This window comes from Otolemur garnettii, unplaced genomic scaffold, assembly GCF_000181295.1.
Source record: "Otolemur garnettii isolate 467f Iridium unplaced genomic scaffold, OtoGar3 scaffold00127, whole genome shotgun sequence".
NCBI lineage: Eukaryota > Metazoa > Chordata > Mammalia > Primates > Galagidae > Otolemur > Otolemur garnettii.
In genome coordinates this window covers 1,274,771-1,297,258 of record NW_003852522.1, presented here as the reverse complement: position 1 = coordinate 1,297,258, position 22,488 = coordinate 1,274,771, and the positions used below count along the sequence as shown (strand labels likewise).

At 46.7% G+C, this 22,488-nt stretch overlaps 1 protein-coding gene across 3 annotated transcripts in view; it reads right to left on the bottom strand.

Moving 5' to 3' along the window:
• The window catches only part of CACNA1A (calcium voltage-gated channel subunit alpha1 A), a 247,828-nt gene that overhangs the window by 72,676 nt on the left and 152,664 nt on the right, over positions 1-22,488 (bottom strand). For 2 of the 3 annotated variants that reach the window (XM_003797905.1, XM_012810146.2), the window contains 9 exons: positions 18,945-19,057; positions 17,475-17,587; positions 17,183-17,314; positions 16,822-16,894; positions 14,202-14,319; positions 14,013-14,080; positions 11,383-11,489; positions 9,676-10,470; positions 62-528 (listed from right to left, as the gene is read on the bottom strand). In XM_003797905.1, the coding sequence (XP_003797953.1) occupies positions 62-528; positions 9,676-10,470; positions 11,383-11,489; positions 14,013-14,080; positions 14,202-14,319; positions 16,822-16,894; positions 17,183-17,314; positions 17,475-17,587; positions 18,945-19,057 (1,986 nt within the window). Of the gene's footprint in view, positions 1-61; positions 529-9,675; positions 10,471-11,382; positions 11,490-13,979; positions 14,081-14,201; positions 14,320-16,821; positions 16,895-17,182; positions 17,315-17,474; positions 17,588-18,944; positions 19,058-22,488 lie in introns of all 3 variants that reach the window. The other variant, XM_012810147.2, reaches the window with a different exon arrangement.

The window sequence follows — 22,488 nt, the reverse complement described above, 5'->3', positions numbered from 1 at the left end:
GAAGCCTGGCTCCAGGGATGCCTGATCCCTGTCAGAGATGTGTGAGGGTGGACGGTCTCACCTTGGACGACGGTGTGGTTGAGTGGGGGTGGGCAGGCTGGGGGGATGTCCACCGTGGTGTGGTCGGGTTTCCTGGCAGTCTTAGCTGAGTTGGTCTGGGTGCTGCTGGGGTTGGTGACAATAAGGCTGTTCTCAGGGGTCTTGGGGGGGCCAGGGTTGGATGGGTTCCCCGGGTTGTTGGGTGTCCGGCGGCTGGCAGCAGTGTTCTGGGGGTTGGTGACCATGGTGGGGAGGACTGGCATGGGGCCAGGGTCCGTGCTGTTCCCCATCTTGGCTGGGCTCTGGGGCAGGCCGGAGTGGCTGAGGCTGTCGTGGGGACTGGCTGACTCTGCAGTGGCCAGCTTGTTGTTCTTCATGTTGTCAATGTCCTCGGCCAGGGGCGGGTCTTGGCGGCCCAGGTCCTGTTGGATTGGCCGGGTAGTTGACAGGTTGGGGCCAGACATGGGTACCCCAGAGCCCTGGGTTTCTCTGAGGAAGGCAAGAACCCACAACTGAGTTAGGGGACCAGGGCAACATTTCTGGATCCTGCCTAAGATTCTAACATTCAAGGGTACAACTTGGTCACAGAGAAGGCGTGTCCCAAAGCTCTCCAGTACCTGGCATTGCAAAGGGCCCATTTGATTTTTGCACATATATAAAGACTTTTCCTTGCCCATTCACAGATCTTCACTCTTTTTTTCTTTCTTTCTTTTTTTGAGACAGAGTCTCATTATGTTGCCCTTGGTAGAGTGCCGTGGTTTCACAGCTCACACCAACCCCGAACTCTTGGGTTAAGTGATTCTCTTGCCTCAGCGTCCCTCGTAGCTGGGACTACCAAGTGACCACCATAACGCCTGGCTATTTTCTTGTTGCAGTTGTCGTTGCTGTTTTAGCTGGCCTGGGCCAGACTTGAACCGGTCAGCCTGCCTGGCACCATAACCACTGAGCCATGGGCGCCGAGCCTATTCTTTCTTTAATTTTTGAGACAGTGTCTCACTCTGTTGTTTGGGCTAGAATGCAGTGGTGTAATCATAGCTCACTGCAACTTCAGATGCCTGGGCTCAAGCTTCCTGCCTCAGCCTCCCTCGTAGCTGGGACTACAGATGCCCACCACCACACCCAGCTAATTTTTCTATTTTTAGTAGAGACTGGGTCTTGCTCTTGCTCAGGCTGGTCTGAAACTCCTAGCCCCAAGCGATCCTCCTGTTTGGCTTCCTAAAGTATTAGGATTATAGGGCCCCTTATCATCTTATATCTTTAGAACTCTAAGGGTTTTACAAATGCACAGAAGACATGAACTCTATGAGGGTGTAACTGCCCACCCTCCCAGGTTCTGGTCTGGGGGAAAGAAGCCTCTCCCTTGGGAGCAAAAGGGTCTACAAATCAGAAGGGAAAAGAAACTTTTGCTAGAGCCTACATCTCTTGTTCCAACTTAAAGCTTCCTGACTTAGCCTACATGTCTCCCATGAGCTCCCGGGAGGACTGGAGTACATAACATTTCTAAATGCTTATCTGCTCTTGAAGAAAGATGCATGAACACCATCTCTTCAAGGGGTGGAGGAACTGCCTCGTGGCTTTAAAAGCCTATAATATGTATGTTCCCTGATAATGTTCTAGTTAAGGGAGGCAGGCCATATATACACTGAATCATGGTAAAAAATAACAATAGAAATAATAGTACAAACATCTCAGTAATACAAAGTGTAAGGGACTGTTCTAAGCACTTGACCTGTAATAATTTCTCTATCTTCAGCCCTAAGAGGTACAATGACTAGCACTAACTTATACATGATGAAACCAAAGCTCAGAGAGGTTAAGTCACTTGCCTAAGGCTACACAGCTGGTAAATGACCAAGATAATTTCTCATGGGGACCCAACTGTGGGGGCCTGAAGAATGAATAGGAGGCAGGAGTCAGGTACTTTAGACACTCAAGGAAGGCCTCTTGCTGGGGGTGACAAAGGAAGGGGCCAGCAGAATGAAAGGAGGGCGTGAGGCATGGGAAGATCAAGGGAAAAACAGTCCAGGCAGGGGCAACAGCAAGTGCAAGGCCCTGAGGTAGAGAGGAACTTGCTGAGTTTCAGAAGCAGCCAGGAGGTTGGTGTGGCTGGAAATGGAGAGTTGGAGAGATGAAGTGGGGAGAGGTCTGGGGCCTCCATTACTCAAATACTTAATACCACATAATCAGAGGTGACAAGTGAAGTGCCTGAGCACTCAGAGCATTTGGAAGAAGTAAAAAAATGTAAAAAAGTAACATTGAGGGTCCAGCTCACACCTATAACCCCAGGACTTTGGGAGGCTGAGGCAGAAGGATTGCCTGAGGCCAAGAGTTCGAGGCTGCAGTGAGCTATAATCATGGCCCTGCCTTCCAGCCAGGATGAGAGAGTGAGACCCTATCTCTATGAAAAAAAGAAAAAAAAAGTAGGGTGTGGTGGCATGCTCCTGTGGCCATAGCTACTCAGGAGGCTGAGGTGGGAGGATTGGTTGAGCCCAGGAGTTCAAAGCTGCAGTAAGCTGTGAGGATGGCACTGTACTGCAGCCTAGGCGACACACTGAGAGACTGTCTCAAAAAAAAAAAAAAAAATGTTAAGGGTCCTTGCTACCTCAATGTCCACCATGATGTCCGCTCCAAGAGGGAAGAGGTTTATTTCTCTCTCTCATTCATACCTGAGCTTTCAGCACCCAGTCCAGGCGTGGCACACAGTAAATGTTTGGTAACATTATCAAATGATAAATGAATGCCCCCATTTTTCAGATGAGGACACTAAGGCCCCAGAAGAGGTCCCACAGGCCTAGTTCTCCCAACAACCCTTCTTTCCCCCAAATCATGGGTATCTACCCTCTGCATGGACATCCCCAGAGAGACAGACAGTCACTCAGGAGTCATGGCCCTGCTGATACTGACCAGTCAGTCTGGTACTATAGACTACAGATGTCTGGACAGCACTGGCCTCATTCCCCAATCTGGAACCCACAAATCCACTTAAAAAAAAGGGCTGGTTTTTCTTCTCCAGGAAGAAAATATGGAGATGGAAGTAGAGATTGGAGTGATGTGTCTACAAGCCAAGGATGCCAGAGGGACTCCTGTTGGCACCATCTTCCTTCTTTTATTTTTGCATTTTAACTTGCAAAAGTCCAGTGTTTTTAGTAAGTGGAAGAGAGATGAGCTAATTTATTTTCAGAATGAAGTAGGTAAGTGCGATGCTTCTATTAATACTTTTCGGAAAGAGAAACTGAGGCAGTTCCATTGTTTCTCTGAGGCCACACAGGGAAAGCAGCAGCTCCAACCAAATGCCTTCCTTCTCAGTTACGTGCGTGGGTTACTGGATTGGAATTTGGGTGGAGACTGACCTGGGTTTGAGTCCCTGCAATGCCACTTACTGGCTATGTGACCTTGTATAGTTTAATTAACCTCTCTGAGCTTTAGTTCCCTCATTTTTGGGAAAAAGTTATTTTTTAAAAAGAGATGGGGTCTGTTGTGTTGCCAGGCTGGAGTGTAGTGGTGCAATCGTATCTCACTGTAGTCTGGAATTCCTGGCTCAGGTGATCCTTTCTCCTCTGACTCCTGAGCAGCTGGAACTGCTAGCATGCACCACCACACCCTGCTATTTTTTTTTTTTTTCATTTGAGACAGAGCCTCAAGCTGTCACCTGGGTAGAGTGCTGTGGTGTCACAGCTCACAGAAACCTCCAACTCCTGGACTCAAGCGATTCTCCTGCTTCAGTCTCCCAAGTAGCTGGGACTACAGGCACCCACCACAACTCCTGGCATTTTTTTTTTTTTTTTAGTTGTAGTTGTCATTGTTGTTTGGCAGGCCTGGGCTGGATTCAAATCCATCGGCTCTGGTGTATGTGGCTGGTGTCTTAAGCCACTTGAGCTACAGGTGCTGAGCCCACCCTGCTAATTTTTAAATTTTTTATAGAGATGTGGTCTTACTGTGTTGTTCAGGATGGTCTTGAAGTCCTGGACTCAAGCAGCCTCCTACCTTGGCCATCCAAAGTGTTAGGGATTATAGGCACGAGCCATTTGTGTCCAGCCATTTCCTCACTTTAAAACTAGGGGTAACAGGAATAGAACTTTACTTCTACCCTGGAGACTACAGTGATGATCCTAGAGCTTATCGGCTATGTAATCCCTGGTGAGTTATGCAGCTTTGATTCCTTATCCATAATATGGGGGTGGTAACTTCACTGAGTCACTGTAAGGCTAAATGTGTTAATGAGCTGAGAGTCACAGAGGATTATTCCCAGCCCTTGATACCTGCCGCTTTAGTACTTGCTTAGAATCAGTGACCTCTTCATCCCTTCTAGTTCCTTCCTGTTGGAATGCAGATGTATATTCTATGCCCATCCCACCATTGCACTTTGGAAATAAAGATAAAGATACTTTATCTTATAGTTTCCAGGTCCACAGATAGAGAGGAAATTTGCCCCCAAATGGAACACACCCAGAGTCACACCTGGAGTCTCACCCACACCTGACAAAGATGATTTAGAAGATTTGGGACTTTTGAGCAGATGCTGCAAGGGGTTAAGACTTTTGGGAATGTTAGGATAGGCCGAATATATTTTGCATGTGGAATAGATGTGGATTTTAGGGGTCAGAGGGGGACTGTAGGAGGTTGAATGGTGGCCCCTTCAAAGATATGTCCACTTAGCACCTATGAATGTGACCTTATTTGGGAAAAATGATCTTTGTGGATGTAATTAAGTTATGAATCTGAAGAGAAGGTCTTCTTGAATTAGGGTGAGCTCTAAATCCAATGGCAAGTGTCCTCATATGCGAAGAGAAGGATAAAAGAAAATATAGAGATGAAGGTAGAGACTGGAGTGATTCGTCTATAAGCCAAGGGATGCTAAGGACTGCTGGCAGACGGAAACGTATACCATGATATATGGTGAGCGTCAACTGTACCGGTAAAGCTAAATTCTAAACAAGAATTTTGCCAACATTTTGCACAGTCCACAAAGAAGTCCCTAATTTTAACCTGCTTGGAATTCATTTTGAGAAGCTGTACCTCAGATAAAAATCTGGCTGGGAATATTTTTATTGTACACACACACACACACACACAAGGTGCCAAAAAAAGTACGCACATTTTAAGAAAGGAAAAAACTGTATTAAAATCACAATATTCACATTATATTTGACTTTTTTTTTTTGAGACAGCCTCAAGCTGTCCCCCTGGGTAGAGTGCCGTGGCATCACAGCTCACAGCAACCTCCAACTCCTAGGACAAGCGAGTCTCCTGCCTCAGCCTCCCAAGTAGCTGGGACCATAGGCGCCCGCCACAATGCCTGGCTATTTTTTGGTTGCAGCTGTCATTGTTGTTTTGGTGGGCCCGGGCTGGATTCGAACCCCCCACCTTAGGTGTATGTGGTTGGCACTTTAGCCACTTGAGCCACAGGCGCCGAGTCTGTATTTGATTTCTGCAATTATAAGAGTTACAAGATGCAAGATAATAAAAGTTATCGGTACATATTGAATGTTATAATTTTTCTTTTTTTGAGACAGAGTCTCACTACGTTGCCCTCAGTAGAGTGCTGTGGCATCACAGATCACTGCAACCTCCAACTCCTGGGCTTAGCTGATTCTCTTGCTTCAGCCTCCTGAGTAGGTGGGACTACAGGTGCCTGCCACAATGCCCAGCTATTTTTTGTTGCAGTTTGGCTGGTGCAGGGTTTGAACCCGCCATCCTGGATATATGGGGCCAGCACCCTACCCACTGAGCCACAGGTGCTGCCCCAGTATTATAATTTTAATACAGTTTTTTTCTTAAAATACATATACTTTTTTTGGCATCCTCTGTTTACATTTGAGAGAAATATCCTTACCAAATAGCACGCCTCATTCAGTTATAATTTCATGAAGAATCTAAGCCTTTTGGCTCCCATCTAAAGAGGTTGTACTAAATAACACAGCAGCTGAGACTATGGGGAAGGTCACAGGGACATTTGATAAGAGAAACATCATTGTGCACTCTTGTTTGGATGGAAAGGGTGTCTACAAGTTTTTGTTTTGTCTGGTTTTTACTTCTTCATTGAGTTTCTATAGGCTCTGTTTGTTGAGGAGTTTTAACAAGCTCAGGCTACAGAAGCCTAATTTCAATCTTCAGGAGGTTTCATTGCCAGAGTGCCTCCAAGGAGAACTCAAAAGGGGCAGAAAATTTTGACATTGAGTTCCTTCCCTCTACCTTCCCTCCCAGGGATCTGGCATCATCTGTGTGGAATACATGGCTGGTTACATAACACCTGTCCTGAACAGCATCCCTTTGCCAGCTAACTGCGTTAGTATCCCTCTGCTGAGGGCTGTGAACACCTTACCTAGGGCACATTCAGCCCTGAGACCCAAGAAGGGTAATGAGAACAGCAGCCTCCATTGTCCTGAAGATCTCATGTATTAACTCATTTAATCCCCACAACCATTACCCTGGAGTGGGTATTATGATCAGCCCCATTTTACAGAGGAGGAAACTGAGGTTCAGAGAGCCAAAGTCATCTGCCCAGCATTACCCGCTAGGAAAAGACTGAGTTGGATTCAGGTCATAGAGACTCTAAGAAGAAAATGGGGTGATGAAATGGAGTTTATGTAGTATGGGTGCTAGGGAGACTACTAAGGGGCCCTAAGGGGTATTATAAAAAGCAGAATGCTTGGCCGGGCATGGTGGTTTGTCCTCCTAGTACTCTGGGAGTCCAAGGTGAGTCCATCGCCTGAGCTCATAGGTTCGAGACCAGCCTGAGCCAGAAGGAGACCTCATCTCTAAAAATAGCCGGGCATTGTGGCAGGCATCTATAGTCCTAGCTACTCAGGAGGCTGAGGCAAGAGAATCACTTGAGCCCAAGAGTTTGAAGTTGCTGGGAGCTGTGATGCCACAGTACTCTACCACGGGTGACAAAGTGAGACTCTGTCTCCAAAAAATAAAAAAATAAAAAACTAGAATGCTTAAGAATGAAGTGCTCCCTGCCCCCATGCAGGATAAACTGTGAGGCTCGGAAGTCCAGCATCTCTCTTCTTGCTCCTTTTGGAGAATGGGTTGTCATGGTGACAGATGCAGGTGAAACTAGGATGCAAACAGCTGAGATGTGAATTCTGGGGCAAAACGGGCTTTTGTGAATGTTCTCTTTACCCAGCCAGGTCTGGCAGGAGGCACTGCATGGCTTCAGGGGAGTAGCAGAAGCTCTGAGCTCTACAGATTTTTAAGGGGTGTCTGGAAAGGCTCCATCCTTACTTTGGTTACCCTGGGATGCCACTAGGCTCAGACACCTGGTGTAATGGATCTGGGGCCAGCAACTAGTGAATTATATGAAATAGAATGTGCTGCCATCCTCTTTTCACTGGGGTGAGCCAGTGAAAGCTAGAGAGATGCTGATAGAAATGGGAGGGGAAGTGAACAAGTGAACAAGAAAGAAAAAAAGGTATATATTATCAATACTCTGAAGAATAGAAAACAGAGTGTGTCTGCAAAAAAGACCCAAGGAATGACCAAATAAGAGGAAAAATAAGGCAGACCTCCAAGGGCCACTGGCTTCATTATAATAGAGAATGGAATCGTCTTATTATTTTATACTCCCTTTTTTTTTGAGACCGAATCTAACTCTGTCACGCTAGGTAGAGTGCTGTGGCATCATAGCTCACAGGGACCTCAAACTCTTGGTTGGGCTCAAGTGATCTCTTTTGCCTCAGCCTCCCAAGTAGCTGGGGTTACAGTTACAGGTGCCCCCCACAATGCCCAACTTTTTTTTTTTTTTTTTAATCAGAGACAGGGTCTCCTTGCTGAGGCTGGTCTTGAACTCCTGAGCTCAAGTGACCCACTTGAGCCTTCTGGACAGCAAGGATTACGGGATGATCCATCACAGTCAGTCTTGCATGATCATAGTTTATTGCAGCCACGAGCTCTTGGGCTCAAGTGATCCTCCTGTCTCAACCTCCTAAGTAGCTGGGACTATAAGTACTTGCCACCATGCCCAGCTTTAAAATTATTTTTGTAGAGATGGGGTCTTACTAGTTGCCCATGCTGGTCTCCAACTCTTGTTTATAATTATCTTTAACTATTAGTTTTAACCTAACTTTTATTATATATAAACACAAAGTGTTTTTTCCATGTTTTTAATATACATTCCATTTCCCTGGAATGCGGCTGTTATTAGATACATAAAAGGAAGACTAGACTCTGTTGTGTCTGAAACTTTACCAAGAGTTGTTCACCATATTGGAACATCTTGATACTGATAGCAACTCCCCTCATGTGATTTGAATTGTCCACACAACTCCGAGTCAGCCATCATTTGTACCTGTCCCACTCCTGGTGGTGATGTGTATGTCTCCCTGTGTCAGAATTACTTCATTCTTTGTCTTCCAGATTCTCATTACTGAAGGTGTGGCTCCCTGAACCTGCAGCATTGGACTCACTGGGAGCTCATCAGAAATAAACTCTCAGGCTCCCCTGAGGCCTAAGACCTACTGAGTTATAATCTGTATTTTATCAAGATTCCTGGAGATTCACACACTGGATTTTGAGAAGTGCTGGCCTTGTCCTTATGTCATACAACAGAATTACTTAAGCACATCATTAAAAAAAAAAATCCATATGATGCCCTAATTGTAAATATAAAAGAAGACTAAGGGGACATTAATTCATAATAGGACAATGTCTACTTCAACATGTAGGTTGTTGGGCCCCTGGGTGTAGAATCACTGTAGGATCTTCTAGGGAGTGTTACAAAATACTGCTATGAAAAAGAGGATGCTGGTTCTGAATGGATAAGGTTCTGGTCTGGAAGATGGCTCCATAAACCTTGACCCCTACTCTCCCTTCAGTTCTGAAGGTCCAGAGTGGCTTTTCAATGCCTTCAAGAACAGAATTAGGTAAGGAAGACAGTTGACTAAAAATGGCTAAAAACGGTCTAAATTTACAATGTCACTTATTATGTGTCAGCTGCCCTTCCAAGCCCTCTGCATGTTGTACCTCATTTAATCCTGGCAACGGTCCAATTAGATCCCACTATTTCCCTTGCACAGGTGAGAAGACAAAGAGGTCCAGAGAAATGAAGTCACTTGCCAAAAGTCACACAGCAAGGACACAGAAGAGTTGTAAAATTCTGGAGAGTATGGGGCTTCTCTCAGTTTCTCGGAGATGCCAAAGACCTCTGGTGCCAAACATCCTGGGTTCAAGGACACTTATTCAATGCACAAAACTTCAGTTTTCCCATTTGTGAAAAGGGGCTATGATTGGGATCTATGGAGAAGAGTAAATGAATTTCTTTGGAGACCTCCAGGTATACAGCAGGTGATACTCTGCTGTCTGTTTATTTTTGAGACAGGGTCTTGTTCTGTTGCCCAGGCTGGAGTGCAGTGGTGTCAGCATAGCTCAGAGTAACCTCAAACTCTAGGCTCCAGTGATCCTCCTGCTTCAGCCTTCCGTGTAGCTGACATTATGCCACTATGTTCTGCTAATCTTTAAAGACCCTAGAGACAGGGTCTTATTGGTATCGAACTCATGGCCTAAAGTGATCCTCCCTCTTAAGCCTCCCCAAATGCTAGGATTACAGGCATGAGCCACCATTGGCCCCCTTGCTGTTTATTATTATCGTCATCATTATCACTGTCATTGTCTGGATTCAAGGTTGCTTCCACTTACTTTCTTCTTCGGTGCCTGCGCTCTTTGTCTTCCCTCCGCACGTCGGCGTCGTATGTGCCATGTCGGTGTCTCCGCCGGCGTTCGCCACCCTCCGGTCCCTCGCCCTCACCGCCCCGGGCTGGCCGGCTGCCTTCCCGGTGCCGGGCCCTCCGCTCCGCCTTGTCCTCCGCTCCCTCCTCCCCGGGCCTGCGGTGGGCCCGATGCCGGCGGGGCTCCCCATCGGCTCCACCGCGCGGGGAGCCGCTGCGGCTCTCCCTGCTGGCGCCCTGCCGGTGAGCGTGCCTCCGGTGGGGGTCCCCGGCCTTGCCCCGGTCCGCCTCGCCCTCCCAGAAGCCCGGCTGCTCCGGGCAGCCCTCCCGGGCGTGGTGGTCCGACTCGCGGCCGTAGGGACCCTCCCGGCTCAGCTCGGCCTCCTGGCTGCCTGCCCAGGGCCTCCGCGCGTCCAGGCCCGCCGAGCCGCTGGGGTCCCGGGCCCGATCGTGGTAGCGGGCCTGTTTCCTGAGGAAGTCGTCAGCGCGTTGCTGGCCGAGGCGCTGGTCCACCGTGGGCTCCGCCGCCCGGCTCTTGTTGGTGTTGTTGTTGCGGTTCTCCTGGGGGTCCACCACCAGCGGCCGGTCCAGGTGGGTCTTCATGTCTGGCCGCAGATGCCGGGCGTAGGAAGCCTTCCAGCGCTCGTCGGGGTCCATCTCGTTGTACAGGGCCTCCCGGCTGGCCAGAAGATTCTGCTTGCGCATCTCGCTGGTCCGCTGTTCCCACACGGACCTGGCTGGCTTCTGATTTTTCTGTTGCTCCTTCCTGTGAGGGGAAGGGTGCAGGGGCTTAGACCAATGTTGGGCCAGCCAGCATCTGGGAAACTCCTGGCCTCCACATCAGCTTCCCCACAGTAGCCAGAGGGCGCCTGGAAGCATCTGCAGCAGGTGCCTCCCCGTCTCTACTCAAGTACCCTCTATGGCTCCCACTCGCCTGAGAGCAAAAACTGAAGTTCTCCCTGTTACTCTCTCTACCCCACAAGGCCCTGGGTAATCTGACTGCGCCTCCTTCCCTTCATCACCCCCTACTATCTCCCCTTCCTACTCTATTCCAGCCACACTGGAGTCCTCCACCTTCCCTTAAATGTATCAGGCGTTTCAGAGAGATATGTATATATATGTATGTATCAGGTATATTCCTGCCTCGGGGCCTTTGCATATGTTGTTCCCTCAGCCTGGAATGCTCTTCCCCCAACCTCCCCCATGGCTCAAATTCTTGGGCTTAAGTGAGTCTTTTGCCTTAGCCTCCCAAGTAGCTGGGAATACAGGCACCCACCACAACGCCTGGCTATTTTTTTTTGTTGCAGTTGTCATTGGGTTTGAACCTGCCAGCTACCCTTGGTGTGTGTGGCTGATGCTGTAACCACTGTGCTACAGGTGCTGAGCTCTTCCTATAGTTCTATCACCTAACACAATATGTAATTTACTTATTCATCTTGTTTAATGTCTCTCCAGCCCCACCCTTTGGTAATGCTGTAGCCCCAGCAATTAGAACAGTGCTGGGCACATAATAGGTGCTAACTAAATGTTTACTCAGGCAAAGTGAGTAGGAAAACAGAGGTATCTCTTCCTAAAGCTGGGCCCTGTCAGGGACCACCCCCTCCCCCAAAACCTGTGACTTGAGAGGGTATGGGGGCTGAGGAGCCAGGGTACCATGCCAGGGATTGGGGGCACTTACACAGCTATGGACATGTTGGCCGCAGACAGAGGACTCACTTCTGCCACCTCCTTGGCTTTCTGTAGGGCCAGTTTCTGGTTGGCTGCCTCTTCTTCTTCTTGTTCATCCTAAAAGGGATATGGGATCCCTGTTCACAAAACATGATTTAGGCCTTGGGGCCTCACTTTTGACCCTGTTGTTGAGCAGGGACAGCATTTGAAATATTTAAAAACAGGTTTGGCCTGAGTGTTGACCAGTCGGAACTGAGACCACTCCACCCCCAGCCATAATGGGTACCTGGCATTAAATATATTGCTATCTTCTGTGTGTGTAGGTATGATATCCAGCTCATGATTAGCCCTATTTTAACACACAGCCAGAAGAAAACAAAGAGGAAAAGATTCTCTTCCTATCCCATGAAAAGATTCTCTTCCTATCTCAATGAACAAAGGGCAATGCAAAGATTTCCCACTCACTATACTGCTGAGCTATTTGAACTCTCTGAACCGACTTTCAAAAAACACCAACTAGCCTCACATACAGAAAAGTCTGGCGTTCTATGGCGCATGCCATGCATTGCCAACAGCTCCCAAAAGGAGGATCAGGAGAGGAATTTATATTCCCAGCCCCCACAACAGGAAGGCAGCAGGAGGGGAGAGCAGGGAACTTGGACCACAGCCGACTGCCCAGGGTGCTTGCTGATGGTTAGGTGCAGAGAGGAGGAGGATGGGGGAAGATGTCTTAAAAAATACATACAGAAAAAGACGTTTTTGGACTTTAAATCCTTCTTCAGCCTTCATGCAGGGCCTCATTCGTAAAACAGAAAAGCCAACAAAGAAAAAGCAAAGAAAAAGCAACGAGAAAGAAATAGCCCGAAACAAACCCCCCTATGCGTTGTTGCGGGAGCTCTCCCGCTATGTGCAGCTTCTCTGCGGCAAGGAGCAACCTTACCACCTCAGAAATGGTCAGATCAGGACACCATCGGTGACAATGTGGAGGTCACTCTGGGTGGCCACCCTGCTCTCCCAGGGCCTCTTCCCCCTCCTAACACCACACCCAGCATTTCTCAGAGCCAAGTTCCTGGACCAACTGCCTCAGAAACACTGAAAATGCAGATTCCTAGGCTCTCAAAGCCTCTACAGAACTAAGGCCAGGCCCTGGAATCTGCATTTTCAAGATGCTCAAGTTTAAGCAACCGGTGCATAGTGGTTAAGAGCACAAGTTTCACACCCAGATGGCCTGGGTTCAAATCTCAGCTTCTCCACTTAGCTGCCATGTGACCTTGGGCAAGTCCCTTAACCTCTGTGTGCTTCACATTCTTCATCTAAAATTCCAACTCTCCCCAGCCTTTTTCCTATTCCACTTTTTTCTCTTTAGCATTTGCCACCATCTGAGAAGCTATGTAGCTTTACAAATTTATCTTAGTTCTTGTCTGTTTCCCTGACTTGAATCCCCACTCCAAGAAGGCAGGGGTTTTGTCTTTTTTGTTCAACTGCTGTGTCCCTGACTCCTAGATCAGGGCTTTGGTTGCACAATAAATGCTTATTGAATAATGAAATCTGTAAAGTAGGGTTCACAGAATTCATCTCTTTTCTATGAGGATTAAATAAGATTAAAAACACATCAGGGGCTTATCAGGGTGCCTGCCACAAAGTAAATGTCCAAGAAATGCTTGTGGGATAAATGGAAGGAAAGAAAAAGGATCTGGAGGGGAATGTCCACACCCCCACACCAGAGATGAGCTGGACTTTCTCTGTTCCCTTCTCTTATACTTCCTAGTGTCTGCTCTTTCCTATACCAGTCTCTAAAGATGGGCTCTTGGAACTTGGATGAGCTCATGACTAGATGAGCCATGCCAGCCAGCTCTGCAGGTGACCAGGCTTGAGGCCGTGTGCTTGGGATGGTGGAGACTTCCCTTTCCCTCCTTAGTTGGAGCCGGGACTGGGAAACTCTCTTGCCCTCCTGCCAGGGTCAGCAGATGGAGGTTTGGCAGTGGCTGCTCAGTTCTGTTCAGTTTCATGAACATGTCCCAAATACCTCCAGGCACTGGGGATGGGGCTGTGAAGCTGAGGGAGACCCCTGGGCTGGCAGCAAGACCCTGTGCATGTTACACGCTTTCTTAATTTGATGGGGGACCTTGGGGGAAGAGGCTTGGGCTGAACTGCAGCTTGCTCCTAAGATGCTGGGTTTGGCTAGTGGGAAGCTCTGGCAGGAGGTCAGAGGGGGAAGAAGGGTGGGGGTATTTATTGGCTACTCTATCTGTGCCTTGAGAAGGTTCTGGGTCCTCTGAGGTCACAGAGCCTGTGGCAGCCCCTTCTTCCTCAGCTGGGTGGCCTAGGGTGGTTAACAGTGCTTGCTGGCCTAGGAGTGACACCATTCCGCGGACACCCTGCCCACTCCCTGTTAGTCTGCCATCTGTTTCCTGCAGTAACCTTACTGCCTTCCCCCTTTCCCTTCCCTTTGCTGTAAAATCAGCTTGGTTAGGGAGTATCTGTCTCTGGGGTGGAGGGTGGAAGCACCTTCTCCCCAGCATGAAAGCATCTGGGGCAAAAGCTCTGACCCTCTTCCTGCACCCCCACCCCCACCACTGTCCTGATCTGCCATGAGCAGGTGGTAACTTTGCCACAGAAACATTCTCCCTCCGCCTCCACCTTAGTGAGCTCCTGGGCGTTGGCCAGATTGTCCACAGCGATGGCCAAGAACACGTTCAGGAGGGTGTCTGCAAATGTCTGAGTCAGGGAAAGCAGCCATCAGAGGGACCCTGGGTATCTGGGGCTCCAAATTCCCTGTCCTCCTGGCTCAGACAGAGGCCCAGGTCTGCCCCTTCCCATGAAGGATACAGTTCCCAAAGAGTGTTAGCACGATGAAATAGATGGAGAACACCATGCCGCCCTGAACACCGCCCTGAGACTTGATTCCATCATACATGACCTCGTTCCAGTCTTCGCCCGTCAGGATCTGAAAGGGGAGGAATAAAACACACAGCCAACCCCCCTCTCAGCTGCAGGCCCCTTGGGAGACACAGCTGTGGAGCCGAGATCTACCCAACCAATCCCCAACCCTGTCCTGGGTTGCTGATCCAGACTCCTCGCCTTTGCGGGTGGAGAGGCCTGGCCTTACTATATTGAGGGCCTCTTAGCTTGACTTTTAGGAAAATGTGACCCTGGGGGGAATCACAAACCTTTCTGTAACTCCATCTTCTTTGATGTGATTAAGGCAATGGACTAAATTTTGTCTCTTCCCAAATTTATGTATTGAAGTACTAACCTTCAATGGAATAGTATCTGGAGATGGGGTCTTTGGGATATAATTATGGTTAGATAAACTCATAGAAGGAAGCCTTCATGGTGGGATTGAGGACACAGCAAGGTGACTACCAGTCAGTCTCACCAGGAACCAACCCTACCAACACCTTAATATTGGACTTCTAGCCTCCAGAACTTTGACAAATAAATGTCTGTTGTTTAAGCCACCCAGTGCCTATGGTATTATTTATTTACTAAAAAAAATTTTTTTTTGAGACAGGGTCTCAATCTGTTAACCAGGCTAGTAGCCAGGCTGATAGCCAGTACAGCGATGCTATCATAGCTCACTGTAGCCTTGGATTCCTGGGCTCAATTGATCCTCCTGCCTTAGCCACCTGGGTTTCTGGGATTGCAGACGTGTACCTTAGTCTATGGTATTTTTGTTATGGTATCCTGAGAAGAATAAGGCAGGATTTTAACATTAAACCTATATTCCATATGTGGTCATAGTGATAATTAAATAAACTATTATGTAGGAACATAAATATTAGCACAGAGGCACATTTGGAGGTTCCCCTGAGGTGGACCCTGAAACAAAGGTTCAAATGCACATGGTTTATTTGGGAGGGGGTGATCTCAGGAAGCACAGTAGGGGAGAGAAGTGAAAATACAGAAAATAAAGGGGATGTTAGCTAGCAAGTTACCATCATGGGTAAGTGGGGCTCAGTCTTACTGGTGAGCTCTGGAAGGCATCTCCCCTAAGGGTGAGGCCGCTGGTGTATTTATCCACCACGGGCTAAAAAAAAAAAATCTACTGGTACGACTAGATTTCTTTGGTCCAGACTACCAAAGAAAATCTCAGGAAAAACCATGAGGTATTGATAGAAGTTTTACTGATGTGTATTGAAAGAACCAAGGGGATATTTGAATGCCACTTACGCACTCCTTAAAATAAAATCCAACTTCCTTCCTTTTTTCCATATTTCCAGGAAGATAAAGATCATGTAAAAGAACTCCCAGAACATCAATCTGCTAAGGCAGGGTTTCTTAGCTTATTAGTCTTGGCACTGTTGATATTTAGGGACGGATTTTCTCTGTGGTGGGGGCTGTCCTGTGCATTTAGAACGTTGAGCAGTGTCCCCTGATCTCCACCCACTAGATGCTAGCAGCAGACATCTTCCCCCAGTTGTGATAACCAACAATGCTTATGGGACTGTCACCTGTTCTTAGAGGACAGAATAGCGACTGGGGGAGAAAAAACATCTGAACTGAAGATACTTGGGGAGTGACCAGAACTATTAATGACCAGCCACATGGGGGCTCAGAGCTTCCCTTCGTGGATGGATGGTCTCCTCTCTGGCCCCCTGTCTAGGAGTCTCATTAGAAAATGCCACCCCAGGAGAAGGGGAAAGTGAAGTCACATTTTGCACACACTCTTTGTTCCCCAAAGAGAAAGAATCTACTGCAAAGCCTTCTGGAGGTCCCAGCTGGGCCAGTCCCAAACCTCAGGGCATGTGCCCACATGGGTGCAGAAGCTGATTTGGGCTCACCACTTAAGGTCAATTCCTTTGCCCTGCAATATGAGACTGGGGTGTCTTCATGTTTGGGTGGGTGTATGAGCCATGCCTTTTATTTTCTGTATTCTAATGCTCTGACATCTGGAGCCTTGCTGACACTGGGGACAGCCCCTCCTAACACTAACCAATTCATAGGACTAGCAAACAATTTAGCTCTGAGCATGCTTTCCAAATACAAACCAACAAAACAGTCTCCATATTCCAAATACCTCCTTTATCTCTAGGCCTTTATTCACTTGCCCTAATCACTCCAGGGCCAGGTACCAGACAATGAGGGACAGGCCCAGCGGCTACTGAAATGATCCTGACTAACCAATCCTAAGCTCATTTATGGTGCCTCTCGCAAGGCTCTTGCTCCCTTTTCCCCTCTCTTTTTGCCTCCTACCCAACCTGGTGTTTCCCTTTGTGGTCTTGCATGGTATGGTCTGCCTCTGTTTTGGGATCCATGAGTATAACAAATTATCCTTTCAATGGCATTCCTCACCAGATCTGAATAATAATTCAATCTGTATTTTCAAACAGTGTGGAAAAGCAAGGTAGAGAAGGAGCAGCTCAGGGAAGCCCCTTGGACACTAGGCAGATGCTTTAATCTTTGATTCTAAGAAGTGTCCACTCACAGGGCCAGGTGGAGGCCATACCTGAAACACTGTCATTATTGCTGCTGGAAAAGTGTCAAAGTTGGTGGGAGGAGTCCCTTCATCAAAATTAAACCTGCAAGGAAAACAGACATTTCACATCAGCTTCACCCCAGCTGCTCTGAGGGCTTGCTTCATTCAGCATCCTGTCTCCAAGGAAACATCTCCATCATCCCTGTTTCCAGGACACACCCTGAGTAGTATCTAGAGCCCCACACATCTAGGTGATGGCAATGGGGCAACCAGGCCACAAAGAGGACGGCCTGCATAGTGGAGGGGATGTGGGTCTCCAGATGTCCCGAAAGTGGGGTTCCTGAGTCTCACCCCAAGGGAGCAGAAGTCAGAGATTCTGCAGAGTACTCACTGGCCACCGAAAAGTTGCATTCCCAAAAGGGCGAAAACGACGATGAACAAGAAAAGGAGGAACAACAGACTGATGATGGATTTCATGGAGTTGAGAAGAGAGACGACCAGGTTTCTGAGAGATGCCCAGTACCTGCCCAGAGACCAGCAAGGGATCAGGACAGGCCAGGGAGATAGGAGCTGGGGGTCAGCTAGGAGGTGCGAAGCCCCCGCCTTCCCAACTTTCTGGAGGTGCCCCGCCTTATCACCCATCCCTACCCCTGATGCAATGTTGAGGAACCCCAAAGACTTACTTTGTGACTTTGAAAATACGCAATAACCTGAGAGCTCGTAACACACTGATTCCAAAGGATGTGCCAGGTTTTATGACGGCCCAGATGACTTCGAAGATGCTTCCAATGATAACCTGTAACATTATCATAAGATAATTACTATGAGATAGGACCTCATCTCCTATCCAGGAACGGCATCTGGTCTCCCGAACTTGCAGACATTTCCTAGGCTTTACCTTGCAGGAATCCATCCCAATTCTCCCCTCCGAATGGAAGCGGGGTATGGGGTCCCTGACCGCTTCATTGCTTTTTTTTTTTTTTTTTTTTTAATTAAGAGCTCACACAGACCTAAGAATTCCCCAAACACACATAATTACAAAGTGAATGCCCATGCAGCTACTTCCTATGTCAAGAATTAGGATGTGTCAGTACCCCAGAAGTTTCCAGAGACCTTGTGACATAACCACCTGAATTTTATGATAACCATTTCCTTAACCTTTAAAAAAAATTGAGGTGAAATTTACCTAACATAAAATTACCACTCTTAAGTACACAATTCTGTTGCATTTAGTGTATTCACAATGTTGTGCAACCACCACCTCTTGTCTAGTTCCAGAACTTCTCCATCACCCCCAAAGGAGGCTCTGTCCCCATTAACAGTTACTCCCGATTCCTCCCTCCCCCAGCCCCAGACAACCGCTAATCTACTTTCTGTCTCTATGGATTTGCCTGTTCTGGACATTTCCTAAAAATGGAATTATGCAATATGTGACCTTTCGTGTCTGGTTTCTTTATCTGAGGATAATGTTTTTGAGATCCTTGCCTTTTAAAAGTATTCATCCCTAAATAATATAGTTTAATTTTGTCCACTTGAACTTTGCATGAGCTGTATGGACTCATTTTGTCAGTGCCTCTTCCTTTTGTGCAATATGACATGGGTGAGATTCACCCCTGCTGTGGAATGTGGCTGCTGTTGGTGGCTTTTCATTGTGGCAGAGCACTTTGTTATATGGGTATGCCACGACTTCCTTGTCCGTTCTCCTGCAAAGGGATACTTGGGTATTAGGGCTTGGTACTACTACAGACAAGGCTGCTCAGGGCATTATCTTATTTTATTATTTTCTAGAGATACAATCTCTCTCTGTTGCCCTGGCTGGAGTGCAGTGGTGTGATTATAGCTCATTGTAGCCTTTAATTCCTGGGCTCAGGGAATCCTCCTGTCTCAGCCTCCTGAGGAGCTGGAACTATCGGTGCATGACACCACACCGAGCTAATTTTTCTATTTTTTGTAAAGATGAGGTCTTATTCTTTCACAGGCTGCTCTCAAACTCCTAACCTCAAATGATGCTCCCACCTCAGCCTCACAGAGTGCTAGGATTACAGGTATGAGCTACAGTGCCTGGCCAGCCTCTCCCCCTTTGATGTTCCTGGGTATCGGCCATTCTAGGCAAGAGCTGGAGAAACGAACTCCTTATAAGCCAGAACACTTACCCCACAGTCAAAGCAGTTGAAGGAAGAGTGGAAGTAAGGCCGCGTCCCAAGCCCGTACATTTTTATAAACATTTCGGACATAAAGAGTCCTAAGAAAATGAATTCTGCATAGTCTATAAGGGAGAAGGAGGAAATAGAGAGGAGGTTAGACTTGTTGGGGTTAGGGGTTCCAGGTGACTCTGATTTTCCTTTTAATAGCAGCCCTATCCTTTGCCTGGTGTGGCGGGCAGGGAGAGAGACGATGGTCTTTGGTGGACTTGGGCAAAGATTATGCAAGGCTTCTTTCCCAGGGGCCTTAGTTTCTCTTCTGCTAAAAGAAACGAGCAACAATTGTTCTCTACCCTCCAACCAACCAGCCAAACTCAGGCCAATCTTAAAAGGAGTGGGAAAAAGTTCAGCAGGTCTTTATCTTGTGGGTTTTGCTCTGGTTTAATGTAGGTTATTGCCAAGGACCTAGATTTTTTTTGAGACAGAGTCTCAACCTAGATTTTTTGTTGACTAGTTGGCTCCTGGGTAATTGTTACATTTAAAACTGAACTGATTAAATAACGAACTAATCAACAAAATAACAATGGGCCATGCATGGCCCCCTAATGCTAGTGTGTCATGATCTAAGAATTATGCTTAATCAACTTCTACATGCCCAAGCTTCAATGAAAAAAAAAAAAAAAGAAATAGATATTATAACGATGTTCTTTTTGTAATCCTGATATTAGGTACTTGGTTGCACCACAGGCAACCCATCTAAGGCCTGGCTTTTCTCTCAATTTGAAAAAGTTATCTGATGTTCCCTGGAAATCCTGTCTTACTGGTGATTTAAAAGTCTTGAGCAGGGTGACGACTGAGGCTCAGTGGGTAGGGTGCCAGCCCCATATACTGAGGGTGGTGGCTTTGAACCTGGCCCCTGCCAAACTGCAACAAAAAAAAGAAAACAAAAAGTCTTGAGCAAGACAAAGACTTTTAGTTGTTTTTTTTTTTTTTTTGCTTGTTTTGTTTTTTTGAGATAGGGTCTCGCTCTGTTGCCCAGGATAGAGAGTAGTGGCATCTTCATACTTCACAGCAACCTCAAATTCCTGGGCTCAAGCAATTCTCCTCCTTAGACTCTGGAGTCACTGGGACTATAGGCACATGCTACCATGCCTAGGTAATTTTTCTATTTTTTGTACAGATGAAGTCTCTTTCTTGCTCAGGGTGGTCTCATACTTATGGTGTCAAGTAATCCTCCTCTGGCCTCCTAAAGTGCTAGGATCACAGGCATGAGGTCCTGTACTTGCCCAAAGCCTTTTGTTCTTTGATAAGAAAGCATAAAAGAGGGTAAGAAGATGAGGCATTAGGAAAGGCATGGGCATTCACCTAATGGATAGGAAGCAGAGGGTTCTGAGGGAAAGAAAGCATACAAAAAGGAAAGACAGACAATTCAAATTATCTTCTAAGAATTTCACAATTACTGGCCACAAAACTAGCTCTATTTGATGGTTGCTATGCCCTCCAAAATTCATGTTAAAACTTCATTGCCAATGTAAGGATTAAAAGGTGGGGCCTTCAGAAAGTGATCAGTCATGAGGGTAGAGCCCTCATGAATGGGATTAGGAAGCCTGTCCCTTTTGCCCTTCTGCCTTCTGTCATGTGGGAAAGTGGTGTTCTTCCCTCTGCAGGATAGAATATTCAAGGTGCTATCTTGGAAGCAGGCAGCAACCTCTACCAGAAAACCAAACCTGCTATGCCTTGATCTTGGACTTCCCAGCCCCTAGAGTGGTGAGAAAATAAATTTCTCATTAAATTATCCAGTCTTGGGTATTTTGTTATACCAGCACTAACTTAGACAAACTTAGGTATGCTATATCATGCTTTTTAAGAAGTGTTTTAAACTGTCAAAGCCTTAGCACTCATTTCTCATTGAAATATCTTCTTATGTGTAGGACTCTAAGGAGCTCCTAATGTCTGAGGCAATGTCTGAGCTCCTAATGTCTGAGGCAATGTCTGAGGCCTAGAGCCTCTAGAACAAAAATATCAGGCAAGAAAATCTATTCATCACATCTGGTGCATTCCAAGAACCACCAGAAGCAACTCTGGGAGTACTGAAGAGGTTCTGAGATCTTGTTCCCCAGTTACCATGAAAACATGATAGCTAGTGATTCATAAGACCCTGAAGGGATTTTTTATCCATAGAATTGGTGGGTATAGAAGAACTTTCAGGATCATGGTGTCCAGTTTCTACCACGTACAGATAACAAGTATGAGAGCAAGATGTATGCTGATTCCAAGACATAGAAACATTTTTGTTAACATTTTGACATCTTTGAAGTTAAAGTATATTTTAAAATTGGCATGCCCTAGTTTAGATGGCAGCATTGTTTTATTTTTTAATGGCACATAAAATACTGCTTTATAATTGAACATGTCTTTGATGAATGGATGATGGTAATGACTTGTCCAAAGTCACATGGTAGGACAGGCTTTCAGAATTCAGGTCACCTTGCTTCAAATCCTGGCTTTGTCATTTACAGTTGTGTGACCCTGATTAAGTTACTTAACCTCTCTCTGTCTCAGTTTTCTCAACTGGAAAATGGGAACAATTAAAAGACCTTTATAGGTATAGTGGTCCCAGGCAGGATGTCCCAATCCCCTGTTTCTGAACCAGGACAGACTGCACAAGGCGATTAAAGGGGAGAATATGGAAGATTAAAAATAGACTACCAGAGGAAGTTAAAACAAGCAGTAAAGAGTCCTCATTTATAAGCGACTCCAGAGGGACTGAATGTAATTATTAAGGTTGGAACTGGGTCAGGGCTCTTGGAAGGAGAACTGGTCCCTGGGAGGTGTCCTGGGCAGGGGGTGGGAGTTTGCCAGCCAGCATGACTGGGAACAATGAGGGTTACAAGAAGATGAGGATCTGGACTAGGCTCTTAGACTAGACTGTCTTTTGTGGCTGTCATAGGTCAATTCTGAAGTAGATCAGAAGGGCAGTGAATAAGTCAGATAAACCAATAGATGTAAGAGGAGGGAACCAGTAGGCAAAAAGTCCTCACCTAGGGCCCACAAACCAGAGCTAGGGCATCCACTTGCTCTCCTCAATGCCTCGTCACTACTCTTATTGATTCCATAGAGCTCTTTACTTTCTAAATCCTGGTCAGATGTTGCCCATCTTTCTCCACTTCTCACCTGCAATATTGGCCCTCAATACTGATATCATCTCATGTAAATTCCTGAAACCTGGGAATAGGCCCAGAGAGCAAACCCTTGGGGGTTCTGGTACCCACCAAGGGAGCAAGATACTCTCATACTTATTAGAGGGGTATGTTCTAGGAATGAATAAGGAAGACGAAAGGGGCAGAAGATGAAGCAAGAAAGAAACAAAAGGTTTGAAAGAAAAAGGGGAAAACAGGAAGTCAGAAGTAAGCAGAGAAAATGGGGACAACATATAAGCTACTCCCTATTTCAAAGGCACCCCTCTCATCTCTTAACTAAAACTTATTTTAACATTCCCAGAGATATCCATAAAAATTATATCTACACTTCTGTTTCTTTTTTTTTTTTTTTTTTG